This window comes from Schistocerca americana, chromosome 4 (assembly GCF_021461395.2).
Source record: "Schistocerca americana isolate TAMUIC-IGC-003095 chromosome 4, iqSchAmer2.1, whole genome shotgun sequence".
In the NCBI taxonomy this organism is placed as follows: Eukaryota; Metazoa; Arthropoda; class Insecta; order Orthoptera; family Acrididae; genus Schistocerca; species Schistocerca americana.
In genome coordinates, this window is record NC_060122.1 from 450,210,696 (window position 1) to 450,228,680 (window position 17,985).

Consider the following 17,985-nt stretch of genomic DNA (forward strand, 5'->3'; position numbering starts at 1 on the left):
TCTGAGGATGATTATTCTGTTTGTAAACATATTAAAGAACAATTTATTACTACAGAAATGAATTTTGTGTTACTCTGAGTATTCGAAAAACACTGTTCTACCTATTAGTAATTCCCTTGTCCAAAGTATGACTTCGTAATAAAGGTGGATTGATTGACTGATTGATTGATGATGTCACGAATGTCTGGGAGTCACCGAGGGGTAGGTTCAGCCACCTAACTGGAAAGGTCCTTTTCTCCTTCGTTCACAATTGCTCCTTTCCTTCGAGTGCTTTAAGTGTTGTGTTCTACGTATATCGGTTGACTACTGGTGTGTGACGTGCGATCTTGTTTGTGTAGTGCGATAGGAAAATGGAAAGAATGAAACCTGGCGCTGGCACGCAAGCTGCTCTTTCGGAAGTGCAGTAAGGGAGCCACCAGGCTCAACATCCCCGTCCGACAGGCGGATCACTACCAATAGTGTCGCATGTTCTCACTTCACAGGACACTGGAAAGAGATCTGGTATTTAATCCAGCCAAAACCTCTCAGACAAACAGAAGCTAGACAATGTCAAAGTTAGCGTAAGGAGGGCTACGCGTGAAGCGTTCAGTGAATTCGAAAATAAAATTCTATGTACCGACTTGACAGAAAATCCTAGGAAGTTCTGGTCTTACGCTAAATCAGTAAGTGGCTCGAAACAGCATATCCAGACACTACGGGATGATGATGGCATTGAAACAGAGGATGACACGCGTAAAGCTGAAATACTAAACACCTTTTTCCAAAGCTGTTTCACAGAGGAAGACCGCACTGCAGTTCCTTCTCTAAATCCTCGCACAAACGAAAAAATGGCTGACATCGAAATAAGTGTCCAAGGAATAGAAAAGCAACTGGAATCACTCAATAGAGCAAAGTCCACTGGACCTGACGGGATACCAATTCGATTCTACACAGTACGCGAAAGAACTTGCCCCCCTTCTAACAGCCGTGTGCCGCAAGTCTCTAGAGGAATGGAGGGTTCCAAATGATTGGAAAAGAGCACAGATAGTCCCAGTCTTCAAGAAGGGTCGTCGAGCAGATGCGCAAAACTATAGACCTATATCTCTGACGTCGATCTGTTGTAGAATTTTAGAACATGTTTTTTGCTCGAGTATCATGTCGTTTTTGGAAACCCAGAATCTACTCTGTAGGAATCAACATAGATTCCAGAAACAGCGATCGTGTGAGACCCAACTCACTTTATTTGTTCATGAGACCCAGAAAATATTAGATACAGGCTCCCAGGTAGATGCTATTTTCCTTGACTTCTGGAAGGCGTTTGATACAGTTCCGCACTGTCGCCTGATAAACAAAGTAAGAACCTATGGAATATCAGACCAGCTGTGTGGCTGGATTGAAGAGTTTTAGCAAACAGAACACAGCATGTTGTTATCAATGGAGAGACGTCTACAGACGATAAAGTAACCCCTGGCGTGCCACAGGGGTGTGTTATGGAACCATTGCTTTTCACAATATATATAAATGACCTAGTAGATAGTGTCGGAAGTTCCACGCGGCTTTTCGCGGATGATGCTGTAGTATACAGAGAAGTTGCAGCATTAGAAAATTGTAGCGAAATGCAGGAAGATCTGCAGCGTATAGGCACTTGGTGCAGGGAGTGGCAACTGACCCTTAACATAGACAAATGTAATGTATTGCGAATACATAGAAAGAAGGATCCTTTATCGTATGATTATATGATAGCGGAACAAACACTGGTAGCAGTTACTTCTGTAAAATATCTGGGAGTATGCGTGCGGAACGATTTGAAGTGGAATGATCATATAAAATTAATTGTTGGTAAGGCGGGTACCAGGTTGAGATTCATTGGGAGAGTGCTTAGAATATGTAGTCCATCAACAAAGGAGGTGGCTTACAAAACACTCGTTCGACCCTATACTTGAGTATTGCTCATCAGTGTGGGATCCGTACCAGATCGGTTTGACGGAGGAGATAGAGAAGATCCAAAGAAGAGCGGCGCGTTTCGTCACAGGGTTATTTGGTAACCGTGATAGCGTTACGGAGATGTTTAATAAACTCAAGTGGCAGACTCTGCAACAGAGGCGCTCTGCATCGCGGTGTAGCTTGCTGTCCAGGTTTCGAGAGGGTGCGTTTCTGGACGAGGTATCGAATATATTGCTTCCCCCTACTTATAACTCCCGAGGAGATCACGAATGTAAAATTAGAGAGATTAGAGCGCGCACGGAGGCTTTCCGGCAGTCGTTCTTCCCGCGAACCATACGCGACTGGAACAGGAAAGGGAGGTAATGACAGTGGCACGTAAAGTGCCCTCCGCCACACACCGTTGGGTGGCTTGCGGAGTATAAATGTAGATGTAGATGTAGATATTGGCGGAAGGTTAGGTGATCAGGAACTTGACGCCACCATCCCTCTGCCCTACTGCTGGTCACCATCAGGATTTGTACCACCTTGCCTCAGACACGAGCACCATTGTACAGTCGTGCGTTAGGGGTATCGGCTACAGAGGTGGTTATGGTAAGTGTGGAGCCGACTCAAGAGCTGAAACTGTGATCTGTAATTAGAGTCGAAATGCTGTCGTTCTACTGTTTCCCAAATTCCTCGACTTGGAAGACATTAGAAGCATGAGAGCCCTAACTCTTTGCCACCGCATACAAGATTATACAACATTAGCCCCACAAAGAGAATCTCTGGGATTTAGGAAGAAAACAAGGATACACATTTTCCATAAGTGCAATATAACAGCACTACTTATGAAACATTAGATTAAGTACTAACATTAATTATCTAATAATGTCAAATATTTTAAAGTTTCTGCGAAAAGACCTGATGTTCGGGGATTAGAATGAGATGAAACAGTTCTCTTACTTCAGTCTATAACACCACTTGATTACCCGTAAAACATTTTAAGTCTGACAGGTGGCCGAGTTCATGTGTATCCAAGTACCTGACATCTGTATCAACGTTAACAGTCGAAGTAGCAGAATACTTGTATCCTCACTCTGTAGCATCAACAAATTAATGATGCATCTGCACTACGGATCAAGTATTATTTGCAGGAGGCATCTGCATGCCTTGCAATTTAGAAAGGAAACTGAACTGCGACTAAACCATTCACCACGTGCCCCAGAAGCAGTGCTAGTTCCTTGTTATCGCAGAAGAATCTGCTTCTCAGCACAATTTCTGAGTGGAATATCTAATCACGTTGTTGGTTGATTTTTACTAAATTTTTAATTATCTGATAGGGATAGATTCCACTATCAACCGTCACGATATCTCTTTGTCCTTCACTTTATCGGCTTTGAATGAAACAATAACTTATACACGTCCTTCATGCCAGCCGCTGCGTCGGGTGCACATGTTACACTGGCAGATGCGAAGCAACTGTCACCCAACCTTTTTTTTGCGTGACGTCTAAAGACAGATGAACGTCAAAGAATATACAGAAGTAATTTTCACACTACGATATTGCAGTGCCTGTGTTATTCTGATAACAATGTACTACGGTGACTACAGCTGGGCCGAGCGGTTCTAGGCGCTACAGTCTGGAACCGCGCGACCTCTACGGTCCCAGGTTCGAATCCTGCCTCGGGCATGGATGTGTGTGATGTCCTTAGGTTAGTCAGGTTTAAGTAGTTCTAAGTTCTAGGGGACTCATGACCTCAGAAGTTAAGTCACATAGTGCTCAGAGCCATTTGACTACAGCTGGTACGAAGCATCAGATGAATTAGCAATTGCGAGTAATGACCACCGTCAGCTGTATTATGGAATGACAATGAAAATTTGTGCCGGACCGGGCCGTGAGATGTACATGAATAGCCATACGATAAGCGACCGCTCGCGATAAGCGGGAAACCCGGGTTCGAGTCCCGGTCCAGCACAAATTTTCCATCGTCATTCCATTCTACAGCTGGTGATAGTAATTATTCGTAATTGCGAATTCATCTGATGAATTTTCACACTATGTCCATTATTATTCAACATGCCAGCCACCTAAGTATAGGTGACTGATGACCTCAGATGTCCCATAGCGCTTGGAGCCATTTGAACCATTTGTAAACCGTAAGCACCAATGAAAGATAATTTCACTTCCGGAAATTTGTGCTACAAAAGTTGATTCTAACCTAAAACAACAGAAAAACATGGCAAAATGTAACATAGAACACATTATGACTACCACATAATACATTTGTTATATTTACAAAACGAAACCTGTATTACAGGCCACTACCCAAGCTTCACAAATAAAAGATACGCGTATGGCAATAAACAAACTGCCTTCAATTAGTTGCACAGACGGAACGTACCTCCACGAATTTTGAAGCAATTGAGGAACGACGGAAAACAAAAAAATACTATAAATTTCTTTTTACAACAGCAGCGCATTAAGTGCGTCCGATCAAAGAAGAGGATATTCAATTCAGGAATGTTTTCCAGATAACTAAGTCAGAAATGCACCGTTTTGGGGCCACGACCACAAAAAGACAGCCAGTCAATGACTAGTGTGTCTAAGCTTACATCCTTGTAGAGTTGGTCGCAATTTTTTAGGTCGCGACACGAATTTCTCTAGAGAACGAACCAATCATTCTTTCAGAGATTTCAAGTTTTTTGCATTGTTGGGGGCAGTAATTTCAGTTTCTTAGTTTAGTGGTGCTGATGTACTTCACAAAATAGAAGTTCATTCATGTGTTCCATGAGGTAGCGAACTTTAAGATGCGTGGGCTATGCATATTATTAAAGATATTGCATTTTTTAGTATATTGTGTCTACTATCTTACTGCACTGCTATTTCTGTAGTGCTCCTTATTGTAATCAGTGCCTTGAAACCGCAACGAGCATCGTTTATGTACTCTAGCTTCACACAGTTAGCATTATTGAACTATCGCGTGTAAGCAAACCAAAGTGGATAGCAAGTAATTATCTAATTTACTCAGTAACTGGGCTTTTGAAAATAAAATGTGAGTAAGTGAAATGAAAACGAGACAGATGGGAAAGTAAGTAAACTGTTTATAATTTCTAAAGTAATCGCTATAACTATTCATACATTTATCCCACTGTGAGACAGGACAGTCAACGCCTTCATGCACCCACCCACATGTTGCTGAGGTAGTTTCGAGTACGTAGCATATGTTCTGCTGGCAATCCCTTACACATCCTCCTCATGCGATTTCCATATTTTTGTAGCCCTCTAGAAAAAATTTGCGGTCGTTGATTTGTTTCGAACGAAGAGGTGCACGTCTGGATACAATCCTTGTTCCATAGGGAATGCAAACATTTTCCCGTGAAGGTACTGAACGTCTTGTTTTACAGTGGGTTAAATGTATTATCAGTTATGAAGATTACTTGTGAAATAGTAAACGGTTTACTCATTTTCCATTTGTCTCGTTATCATTTGAATGCCCCTCATAAATATTGGCTGGCGGAAGTCTGTTTACATGCATTGTCTACTCTTTTCGCGCGCCCATCGCTGACTAGCTACGGTTTTATGGCCTTAAATCTAGTATGGTGCTTTTCCGACCTATAAACGAAAACTTTTGTATATGCAGACGACCTGGCAATAACAGTTCAAGGCAGCAGGTTTGAAGCCATCGAGGAGAAACTAGAAACCGCCCTTTCTACAATGTCAATCTACTACAAAAAGAATTCTCTAAAACCCAATCCCTCCAAAACTCAGGTGAGTGCATTCCATCTGAACTCGAGGCAGGCAAAGTACAGGCTCAATGTTACCTGGGATGGGACATTACTAGAACACACCGATACTCCCACCTACCTTGGCGTCGTGCTGGACAGAACATTGACATACAAATATCATTGCGAAAAAACACGCAAAAAAGTAGAAGCACGAAATTCCCTGACAAGAAAGCTGCCCAATAGCAAATGGGGTGTTAAACCTACCGTGGTCAGAACTTCAGCCCAAGCTTTGTGCTTCTCAACTGCCGAATATGCCTGCCCGGTATGGTGCAGATCCGCCCATGCAAAAAGGCAGATATTAGCTTGAATGAAACATGCAGCATAGTGACAGGCTGCATGAAACCAACCCCCATAGAAAATCTTCACAGGGCCGCAGGTTTCACAAACCTTGACTCACGTAGGAAAGCCCATGAACATACAGAGAAGCTAAAACAAACCTTTGATGCCCGTCACTCAATATTTGCCCTAGAGTGTGGCCCCAGCAGACTCAAATCCAGACGCCGTTTCCTAAGTTGCGCCTTAGATGAGCCCCCCCATCTACTATCCACTAAGAGAGGACCCACCAAGCGGCGTTTCTGGTGATTGGAAAACCTGGAGAATGCTTAACCGCATCAGAACTGGGGTGGCTCCTGTGAAATCTAATCTGATCAAATGGGGTGTGTTGGACGAAAATGGCGACAAATGCGACTGCGGCACTCGACAGGACATGGAACATCTACAATGCCCTGCCTACCCCCACAGACTCACCCTCTACGATCTATGGCTGGCTAAAGAAGAAGCATTGGACATTGCCCAATACTGGGCAAACAGATTGTAGTTTGCGGACACGACAAAGTAAAGTAAGTCCGACCTGGGTCAAAAGCTTTTTCTAATTACAGAAAGAATTTTTGACAATACTGCGACAATGATGCAATGCTAGCTGATACCAGAATACAATTTCTAACACAACTCGCGCAATATTTAACAGAATTATACTGACTGTTTATAATGAGAAATGACTGTAGGTACCACAGAAATCAATTTGCGATAGCATTTAGTTGAGCTTTTGTGCGCTAGAGCAGTCTTACCATTTTGCGCAGCGTGAACTTGAGGGCATACGCCTCACCAGTGGAAAGGCTAGAAGAATCTTCAGTCGTCCGTGAACACACGCCCACACGAGTCGACTTGAAAACGTCGTTTGATTACTTCGACGTTGGTGGTTTATTTGGCATCCCACACTTCTGTGAACAAGCAGCGATTGCCTATTTCCCGACTGGAGAACCACATTCCAGACGCGCGACCTGAAACATGTACAGCAAGGACGCCATAAGCAGGACAGCAGCACGTGACAACCATGGGCTGGCCGAGAACTGGTCGGTGTACTTTGAAGACTGAACGCGATTTTGTACGACCAGAATCTTTACGAAGGAATTATAAGGGGACGAGTCGTCCACGAAATTTACTTATACGTCAACTGCACTACAGAGAGGTCGAAAGATCGTAAACTTGCTGCCATGGTTTATTGTGTACTATGTGCGTTCTTCGTTATCTCAACATCGCCAGGCGTTCAAATTAGTAAAATACATTCAAATTGGTTTTACCTGAGAACCCACATCCACATTTACATCCATCTTACGGTGTGAGGCTTGTTGCAGCTACCAGCTCATCTGTTCCAGTTACGAATACCGCGTGCGACGAACAACCATCGTTAAACTTCAGTACGAGTTCTAATTTTTCCATAGTGTTAATTTCGCGAGACGTATATGGAAGGCAGTATGCTGCCCGCCCCTTCTACGAAAGCGCGCTCTCGTAATTTTAACAATATACCTCTGCATGAATAACAGCTGTTGTTGCACCTGCCACATGCGTTCGATAAACGTCTCCTAATATTTTCACGCTAACTCAACGAAGCCCTGACAAAATGTGTCGCCGCATCTTTGGATGTACATTATCTCCTTAATTAATCGTGCCAGGTAAGTGCCCAAGGCGAGGAGCAATCAACAGAACGAGTATTTTCCAAGCCGCCTCTTTTGGATGAATTATATTTGTTTCGGTTGCTTCCAATGATTCAGCTTCGTTTTGGACTTTTCTAAAACTACTTCTGGGTGTTCGTTATGAACCAGTTATCATAAAAGTGATCCAACCATATTATATTGCACTCTACCACAAGTGAAGTGTTAAAAGAGCACAACAGACAAACAGCCGAAACGAAAACTAGCCTTACGTGGCGTTTAGGTCCTGTACATGACCTAATGGCGAGACTATTTCCTCCGCAGAAATTTACTGTATTATTTCGAACTAAATTTGTTTCTTCATGTCTTAAAACACAGAATTTACCCAGAAATAAATACGCTGAGTCAGGAGTCTACAAAATCCATTACAAAGATTTTGGAAGCACGTATGTATGGGCCAGACAGGAATGCAATTAGATATATACATATTATAAATTAAAATCCCCGCCGCGTACTGATACGGTTTAGACTAATAGGTAGACTGATTCCCGACGAAGGTTTGGATTGGACTGGATTGTTTGGGGGAAGAGACCAAACAGTGAGGTCATCGGTCTCATCGGATTAGGGAAGGATGGGGAAGGTAGTCGGCCGTGCCCTTTCAAAGGAACCATCTCAGCATTTGCCTGGAGCGATTTAGGGAAATCACGGAAAACCTAAATCAGGATGGCCGGATGCGGGATTGGACAGTCGTCCTCCCGAATGCGAACGAAGGTTTGTGTGTATCACTACATATCACAAGCAAATCGTCGTCTGGGAAGCCGAGGTAGGTCGCCAGTTCGCTATAACAACACTGTAACCTAAGTTCTAATCGTACGGCATCAGATAAACCTTTAAAAACCAAGCACACCACAGAACAAACTGAGGGCAGCGTCAGCGTAATCGACACAGCAGCTAAAGGCTGGTTGTTGAATGTGATACATGAAATGGAGATGTTTAGGAATAAGAAAAACACCGCAATGAATAAATAGTTAAATTTGAATTTTCCGCTTGTTTGATGAGCTGAGTATGCTAATACCTGATTTGTACATTTCACATAACTACGTCAAAATTAATTTGATCATGTATCCAACCGATGAGATTACAGTAAACATTACAGATCTGACGCACACCACTACATGTATGACTGTAGTAACAAACGGCACTTTTAACCCGGTCAACCCAATAACATGTCGGCAGCAGGTCAATGATTATAGCTTAATAAATTCTAAGCTGAATTTTCGTAATCTTTATCTGATCTTCTTGCTAAATACTCAAATCTCCACAGATTTTATGACGGTCGCGTCTGACGAGCGAAATCGCTTATAGCAAATCGAATTCTGTGCGACCTGTGTGTGTTTTATCTGAACAATAAAGACTAATGGACCGCAAGAAATAGAGGTCTTGACGCAGACGCTGAAAAATCCCAAATTTATCATATTTATTCTGTTTATAACCAACCAACATAAACAGCAAGTGCAACCTCTTAAGAACAACCAGCTTGACGCTAAAAATGCTTCTCTGCTAAGGAATGTTCTGACTTCCGCCTGCTCCACGCAGCCCGAAACTAGTTTGGTGTGAGAGGGAACAGAACAGCTTCCCGTCTCGCTAACCACAACCTGTTTTAAGTTGACATCTGCTTTCAGTTTTAACACCACTGTATCGTGCGTTAAACTGGGTGATGCTACCATTTCTAGCAATCAGCAGCTAGGTACAGCAGTCCAAATAAATATTGAAATGGGCCTCGCTACAGCAAGGGGTAGTGCTGTGTGTCGATACATTTAAGTAACAACAGAGTGAAAAGCTTTAAACACTGGGGTATGCCAAATGGGATCCTCGAAATAGTGATTTGATTATCTTGAGGCACTGCTATCAGCTATACTGAAAATCTACTGAAATGTATTGTACAGATTACTACAAGACAACGCACTTTTCTTTGTACAGTGGTTAAAAATTGTTATGCAAGTGCAATTTAATTTAATGTTTAGTTTTCATCCCTGTGCGAGAGTCCCAATTTTTTCCTTCAATTATTCTGAATTATAAACCATAAATCCCAGGAATGACATTATCAGAATTAGGAGTAACTTGGGAAAAAACCTGAAGAAAGTTCGTGTAGTAACAGTCCATATCCTAGTGACCATCCTCTGGTAGACTAAGTAATTAGTGGACAAAGGGTGTTTCAACACTAGACAATAGTCATGTCAGTGTTATGAGGGCCACCGTCACCCTACCCCTACCGCCTGCCATCCCCCACCTCTGTTTTCCAAGACGGAGGATCTAGTCCACATTTTCCAAGTTAAAATGGTAGAGTAAAAATTCAAGGCGACAGTCTGCGTGCGCGCGCGTGCGTAAATTTTCAACAGCATTTGCTTCGCTCAGTTTATTCTGACTTCCGATAGGAATTTTGAGAAACATGGAGAATGTACAAGGAAATACTACATACCTGTCCATGATATTTATGGGTATCACAAACCGATCGAGTTCTGTACCACGTCAGACTGCAACATGTTGCAAAATTCGAGAGGTAGAGAAGCCTGGCAAGCACGATCTGCAGATAAGAAGGTCGAGCATCCCACGTCAGATTCTTCCACTACTCCTCAATGGCAAGTCAACTTACAAAACGTGGTAATTTGTTGCTTATCTCTGATGGCGTGCTACGGTCGCAGATTAGAATCCTGCCTCTGACATGGATGTGTGTGATGTCCTTAGGTTGGTTAGGTTTACGTAGTTCTAAGTCTAGGGGACTGATGACCTCATATTTTCAGTCCCGTAGTGCTTAGAGCCATTTGAACCATCTGATGGCATTAGTAACCATTGTTGTCACATGAAAAACACGTGTCGCCACATTTCCTTCCAACTGATCGCGAAGAAGGATGCACAATGTATTAATTCAAGGTGACAATGCTTTTTATACGAGGGTAGATCAAATAGAAACTGTATTTTACTTTTTAAATTCATTTATTGAAAACTCAAGGCAATTATCTGTCTTTCACATAGTCTCCTGCTTTGGAAAGGCATTTGTCCCAGTGTATGGGCAGCTTTTTCATGCCCTCATCATAAAAAGGCTTGGGTCGTGTCACCAGCCAGTTGCACACGAAGTCTTCCGCACACTCACCTTCAAATCGTCGCCCTCCTAGAGTTTCTCTAAGCGGTCCGAATAAATGGAAATTGCAGGGCGGTATGTCCGGGCTTCAAGGAGGATGATCAAGTGTAGTCCAGTGCATTTCCTGTAGCTTGGAGACAGAGCTGCAGTATGTTGTCGCGCATTATCATGGAGGAGGATGACCTGTCGAATCGATTGGTCTGGTCTTTTGCGGCGATATGCAACTCTCGCCTTGTTCAACAGTTCGCAGTAGTAAGCAGCATTGATTTTGTGTCGCTCATGCAAAAAAATCAATCAGCAAAATGCCTCGCTGATCGAAAAAAAACGGTAGAAAGAACCTTGCCAGCTGACAATCGAGTCTTTGCTTTCACTGGTGCTGCCTCCCCTTTCCTCCGCCACTTCTTACTGGCTTGTTTGGATTCTGGAGTGTGTGGTGAACCCATCTTTCGTCGCAGGTGGCTGTCCGACTCAAAAATGCATCACTTTCTTCCGCAAACCTTGCTGTAAGACTGACAGACTTCCAATCGTCTTAACATATTTTCGGTCAAAAGTTTAAGGACCCACCTGGAACACATTTTACGGAACTGTAGGTAGTTTGTAATGATTGCTTGACAGCTCCCATAGCTGATTCCGACTTTTTGTGCAATTTCCGATCCTCTCGTCCGTCGATCGTCATCAATTTTCTTTCTTTAACCGCACGAATGTTTTTGTCTGTAATGCTGGTTCAAAGACGGCGATCGTGTTGCTGATTTTCCTCACGTTCTTGTCCTTCCTTGAACTTTTTGTGCCAGGCGAACACACGATGTTTTACCACCGAACTGTGCAGTCAATATTCGGCAAATTTCCGCCGCAGTAACTCCTTCACTAGCAAGAAACTTAATAATTATGCGTTGCGCAATGGAGGAGTGCGCCTGTTGCTCAGACATCGTGAGCGTTACTGACGAAACGGCGAGAAATATCTAACGGCACGCTCCCCTCACTACTAACGGTCCCGCCTAAGCATAGCAGATCAGAAACAAAAATCCGGTTTGTATTTGATCCCCCCCCCCCTCCTCGTATAAATGATCAGTGGACAGAGAAGAGGATGGATTGCTGTACCGAGGATACAGTACGTGCAGACATGCCTCCTGAGCGCAAGAGTTCTTAAGCTTTGATAATTAAACTCACAGGGGACGAGCACCATTTTTAATATATGCAAACTTTGAATGTCTTCTCGTTCCTGTGGCGGGCTATGAGGGTGACGCAATGCCTTGCGTACAGCCCTCACATACCAAGTAACATTTGCTGCAGCATATCTTGACTATTTTCGTGTGACTCCAACCGTAGTTATTTTAAATCCTACGATAGGGGAAAATCCTGGAAAATGTTAGCTCTCTGAGCTTAGAGTTCTTTTAGAGCAAGTCGACGAGGTATATAGTATCATCATTCCTCTAATTATAACGTAGAAAGGTCCAGCTATAAGGGTAGTGAAATGAAAAGCAACACCCGCCACAACGGGATCATGGAATGGTTCCATTCAAAAGTTATCACATGCTTTACGACATTTATCCCACTGAGAGACGATACGATCAATTTCTGTTCCTTAGAACGCGGTCGGGAGCTGAAGGATCGACAACCGCATTTCCTCGTCCGACTAAAACCGACGCCCAGGCATCAGTTTCTTGAGGTCGTCAAAGACGTGGAAGTTGCAGTGTTTCCTAACCAAATCGCTCAATCACAGCCTGCGTCCGACTGGCAGTGTAGGGGCCGGCGTTACAGTGCAACACGAAGATTCCATCCGGGAGCATTCCTGGCGTTTTGACTTTATGGCGCGTCGCAGTTTCTGCGAAGTGTCTTCGTAGCGTTTCGCACTGATCATGGTTCCACGCTCGAGGAAATCAACGAGCAGAGGTAGCATCCTGTTTGACGATAACGTCCCGCGCCACACTTCCACTCAGACGAAGGCTGATCTTTCACCGTGGGATTTTCATATCTTTGGCTACCTCAAGAAAGACAAGTGTGGACGTCTACTGCAACTTATTTAACGTATTATGATACAAAATTCCCCATCGTCTGCATTCACACTGTCTTAAAAATTTCTCACGATAGTTCGTACAGCGTTTGTCAGTATAACAAATGATCTACATATTTACTTTAGAGCACGTTCATGCTCATTTACGCTGTACCACCGTAATTGTATTTACATGACCTACCGACTACAGGTAAAAAATATTAAACGTACGTCAACATGTCAGTGGATACCAGAGCTAAAAAACATCGACGCTCTAACATTTGCTGAAAACCGCGTTCCGATAAGTGTAACTGTTCACGAAATAAAAGGGATGTTACTGTTTACGTGACTCGTCCTATCTAATTTATGTAAATCTACTGTTTTTCCGATCGTCATGAGATTTTGCCCACGTTACATTGAAGTCAAGAGAAAGGTCACTGTCTACAAAAGATTTCGTATCTGACATGAAACATTTATGTATGCACGCAACAAATAAAGGGGAAATGTTGTCACTAAAAATCTCCGAAAGTTCTTGCCCGATTTACTTCAATGTCTGCGATCCCCTACTGAATACGAAAGTAGCTACATAGTTTTTAACATACACTATATATGAAAATAAATGAAAAACTGTCTTCAGGCATAATTCAAATGTGCTAATTCGCTAACTGATCAACTTGTAATAATTAAATGTTTCTTTAGGGGAGTTCTCTGAGTAACTACATGAGTTTTATCTTGATAAGTTAAGCAACAATCTGTTGTCTGCAATCCAGGCCTTTGTGTCACTGGCTGTCCCATTTGCTGAATTAATACTTCAACTACATTTCGCACTGACAGTTGTCACCTGTAAATAATCAAATTTTGGTTCAAAAATGGTTCAAATGGCTCTGAGCACTATGGGACTTAACATCTGAGGTCATCAGTCCCCTAGAACTTGCAACTACTTAAACCTAACTAACCTAAGGACATCACACACACATCCATGCCCCAGGCAGGATTCGAACCTGCGACCGTAGCGGTCGTGCGGTTCCAGATTGTAGCGCCTATAACCGCTCGGCCACTCCGGCCGGCTCAAATTTTGGAATTATTAATTTGAATTAGCGGCACGATTACTAATGACGTATCGAGGAAAGCGATGAGCGAAGTAGAGAACTTTGTGGTATAGAGCTCTTTACAATATTCGCTTTTCTGAATAAACTGACATTCAGAATACACCCGGTTTTTCCATGGATCAGCGGTACAAAGCCTTCACAGAAGAGCCAGCACCGGACAGTACTCGCTGTAGGGGACTCTGCTTCCGATTCCATGGAATCCACGATTTGCATCTTCGTAAACTCCTCTACAGAGACTACGTGGCTGCATGGTCGTTATACTGCGGCTAACACTCTGGCTACTTTTTAGGATATGCTTGTAAGACTGGAGTGCATAGTTCCAATTCTTTCATCTTTCGAAAATAATTTGTTTGACTGCGCAGAAAAATGTATGGATGTTGAGATTTCTTCTTATCGAGATATTGAAAGTGATGTGAAAATATGAAAAGTATTTTCAAAAGCGAAGGACGATAAAGATAAAAAACGACATTTTACTTACTCTAAAACTGATTAAAACACAAGTCACTGGCAGAGACAGCACAGTTATTGACCTACCAAGTTTGTTCCGGTGTGCATTTATGTCGATCCAGAAGTAACAACTCGTGACAGGGCAAGCTGTTTCCCCTCTAATAACAGCACTTGCGTGAAACCTCTGAACGCAAGCAGAGGATGCGGGGGCGGCGTAAGGGGTAGTAGTTACTGCCGCAGCTCATCAATTATGGCAACGAGCTATATCCGTAAACGCCAAGCTCGTTTTTCCACGGATGGAGTCGTCAATCGATAGCGTAATTGTGGTCCTTGTTACGAACAATGAGACGTCTTGACACGCTACCTTCCATCGCATGCTCCCTTTAGGGAATCTCTGATCACTTCTATTCTCGGATTAATAAAAACATTATCACTAAAATAAGACGCCTACAGAGTGATTATTAGATCCGCAAACAGCAACCTTGTACGACAAAATTTTGTGATGCTATGTAGGATATCTGAAAGTCAGGATTTTACACACAGAAAGCACCATACGATAATGCTACAGAGACTGCAGTAGAATTTGTCTCTTCTTTCGCTACTTTCTTCCCTTTCTGCTTTACAAACCGACCGAGGTCTAGGGCTGCTGTTGTGGTATCCACTTCTGCTGGCATAGAGCCAAAGTGCAAAGTCCAAAGGTGGAGTAAGAAAGAATTAAATATTTAGAAATAGACTGTCCTTCTGTCATTAAGAAGTACAATGTTAATATGGGTGGAGTAGATATTAATGACGAATAAATTGAATGCTATCGGACATGGTTCACAACAAAAAACTGGACCCTTAAGTGCTTACTTCACTTTCTAGACCTCATTGTAAGTTGTTTTACGTATAGACAGCACTGCAGGGAACAGCAACTTCCAAACAAGAATAATGGATTTGCTGAAATTCAGGATGTCTTTGGCCGAGGCTCTATTGTCATGTACAGATAGGAAAAGGGCAGAAGAATGTGAAGTACAATTAGAGAGTGAAGTAGTTCCACCTAAAAAGGCAAAAATTTACAAACCCCATTCAAAACCAGGGCTGAACAAGAGGTATGATGGCTATGAGCACTGGCCAACAGTGGATGACATTTATTCCCCAAGGACTTGCCAGTTTGAGTACTGCAACAGCAGGACAAAAACTAAATGTGTCAAATGAGATCAGTACTTATGTCTATCCAAGGAAAAAACTATTTCAACTCATTTAACAAAAAATAATGTTTGATTTTGTGATGTAATTTTTAATTATTGAATCATTTTTGCAATGATTGTAATATTTTTGATAAATTTCATAATTTGTGATACCTTTTTGCTATGATTGTGATATTTTTGATGAGTTTTGTAATTAAATATGAAGATAAAACATAGCTATGATGCAATTTATACACCAAACTTCAAAATTTTCCCTAAGGCAACAGCATGAGATCATATGAACTTTCTACTGAATTAAAACCTGCCGGCCGGTGTGGCCAAGCGGTTAAAGGCGCTACAGTCTGGAACCGCGTGACCGCTACGGTCGCAGGTTCGAATCCTGCCTCGGGCATGGATGTGTGTGATGTCCTTAGGTTAGTTAGGTTTAAGTAGTTCTAAGTTCTAGGGGACTAATGACCTTAGAAGTTAAGTCCCATAGTGCTCAGAGCCATTTTTTTTTTTAATTAAAACCTGACCTGCACGGTCATGCTAGTGCTTTTATTGCATAATTATACATGAAACAAATCTTCAGTATTTTTTCTGTAATCAAGGACATCAGGACACTGTAATAATGTTACCTGCAGTTCTTGCACACTGAAAAATATTTTCTGGATGGAAAGGGTTAAGACAATGAGTGAGGCAACAGCAAACACTTAGAACCACGAGTTAAGAAACTTAACAGAGAAGCCACTCTGGGAATTAGATCAAGAGAAACTACGCAAATTTTTAAGTACATCATGCACGCTGTGCGTATTTCTAACAGGTTGCTGCCAGCAAAAACAACCGCACGCTACGAGAAACTAAACGAAACTTAGTATCTTGAAATAGCTGCGTCGTTTCTTCTGGAGACGTTAACACTTAGCAGGGTGAGACAAGCTTTGTGGGGGTCTTGAAAGGAACGGTAAGGAGATAACATAAATAGCGGCTTTACTGGTAGAGCTCCATGGACATAACATTTATAACGGCATCGCGAAAGTGTTGTGGCAAACTTATTACATGCCGTAATAAAGACACAATTTCGTCGCAACACATGGCCGAAAATTACGACGTACGCCGCTAGGCGGTGCTTTAAAAGAGAGTACTTTAAATGAGCGTGAAGATTTCCTCATTCGAGCGCTAGCCAGCACACGTGGAGCATAGGACGGTATACGAATGGTGAGTCTGCAGGCATGCACTTACTGTATGGAATAGCTGAGTGCAATGGAAGAGCCGCTAGACGCATTTATCGAGAACGCTCCCCAGACAGACATCAACCTCACCACAGTTAGTTTGCACGTCTGCATCGAAATTTGTGAGACTACAGGTCATTCAGAAGTGGCAGGGCTAGTGAGGGCAGGCCATGATCGGCGCGTTCGGTCGTTAGTAAAGGAAGTCTGTTGGATTCCCTGGTGACTTAGCAAGCACCGTAATAGTGCCACTATCTCTGACTTGCTCCTAACATTCTCAAGCATGTTTCGAACACGAGTTCTTACACGACTTTCATCTCCAAAGGATGCAGTTATTGCACCCCGATGACCATCCTTCACGTGATAGTTTCGCTCAGTAGTTTCTGCAACGAAGTGGCCGAGATGTGCATTTCCCAGCTTATGTGTTGTTCATTGATAAGGCCAATTTTACTAGGAATGGCGTATTAAAGCATTACAATCAGCATTTGTGGGCACCAGAAACCCTCACGGTGTGCGGCACTAGACGGCAAATGTCGCTCACAGTTAATGCGTGTGCGTGTTTGGTTGGCGACTAAATTTGGCCACAACTTTCGCCGTCCCGACAGACCGCAGCTAATTATCAGACCTTTCTGGGACAGGTTCTTGCGGGTTTGCTAGAAGATTGATATCCCTGATGGTTGGAGGAGTATGGGGGGTGGGGGGGTGGGGGGGTGGATCCTGAAGTAGGTGGTGCGGGAGAACAGAGGGAAGTGCCTCCCACCATCAAGGGGGCAGGTGTAGTCTTCTGGTTCTGAGACGCGACAGGTATGCGAGTAATTGATGGGGGCGACAACTGTTCTCGTAGCAGCGGCGTAAAAGGTCATAGCCACAGGATGTAGGCGCTCAAATTTCCTATTAGCCCCAGTGTAGGTCAGTCGGTCCAGCATCTTGTTTTGCGTGATTTTCCTCTATTTATGGAAAATCGTGCAGTCTGGAGAGCAAGGAGAATGATGCTCTCCGCAGTTGACATAGATGGGAGGCGGGGCACATGGAGTACTGGCATGTGAAGGACGTGCAGATCGCTCTACGCTGCTGCAGCTATACAAAGACCTTGTTCAATCCCGCCTTGACTACGGGAGTGGTTTTAGTTCGGCGGCGCCCTCAGCGTTGCGTTTACTGGACCCAGTTCACCACTGTGCCGTTCGACTAGCGACAGGAGCTTTTAGGACGAACCCTTTCAGAGGCTGGAGTCCCTCCATTGCAGGTCAGGCGTGCACAACTGCTCACCCAGTTACGTTGGACACGTT

At 43.2% G+C, this 17,985-nt stretch overlaps 1 protein-coding gene across 3 annotated transcripts in view; it reads right to left on the reverse strand.

Annotated features, from left to right (window-relative positions):
* The window catches only part of LOC124612298 (endoplasmic reticulum metallopeptidase 1-like), a 474,311-nt gene that overhangs the window by 235,843 nt on the left and 220,483 nt on the right, over positions 1-17,985 (reverse strand). Inside the window, exon 2 of one of the 3 annotated variants that reach the window (XM_047140410.1) lies at positions 6,756-6,968. The exons of the other annotated variants lie outside the window; for them this stretch is intronic. Within the exon in view, the coding sequence (XP_046996366.1) occupies positions 6,756-6,758 (3 nt within the window). The 5' untranslated portion in view covers positions 6,759-6,968. The remainder of the gene's footprint in view (positions 1-6,755; positions 6,969-17,985) is intronic. 3 annotated transcript variants of the gene reach the window in all.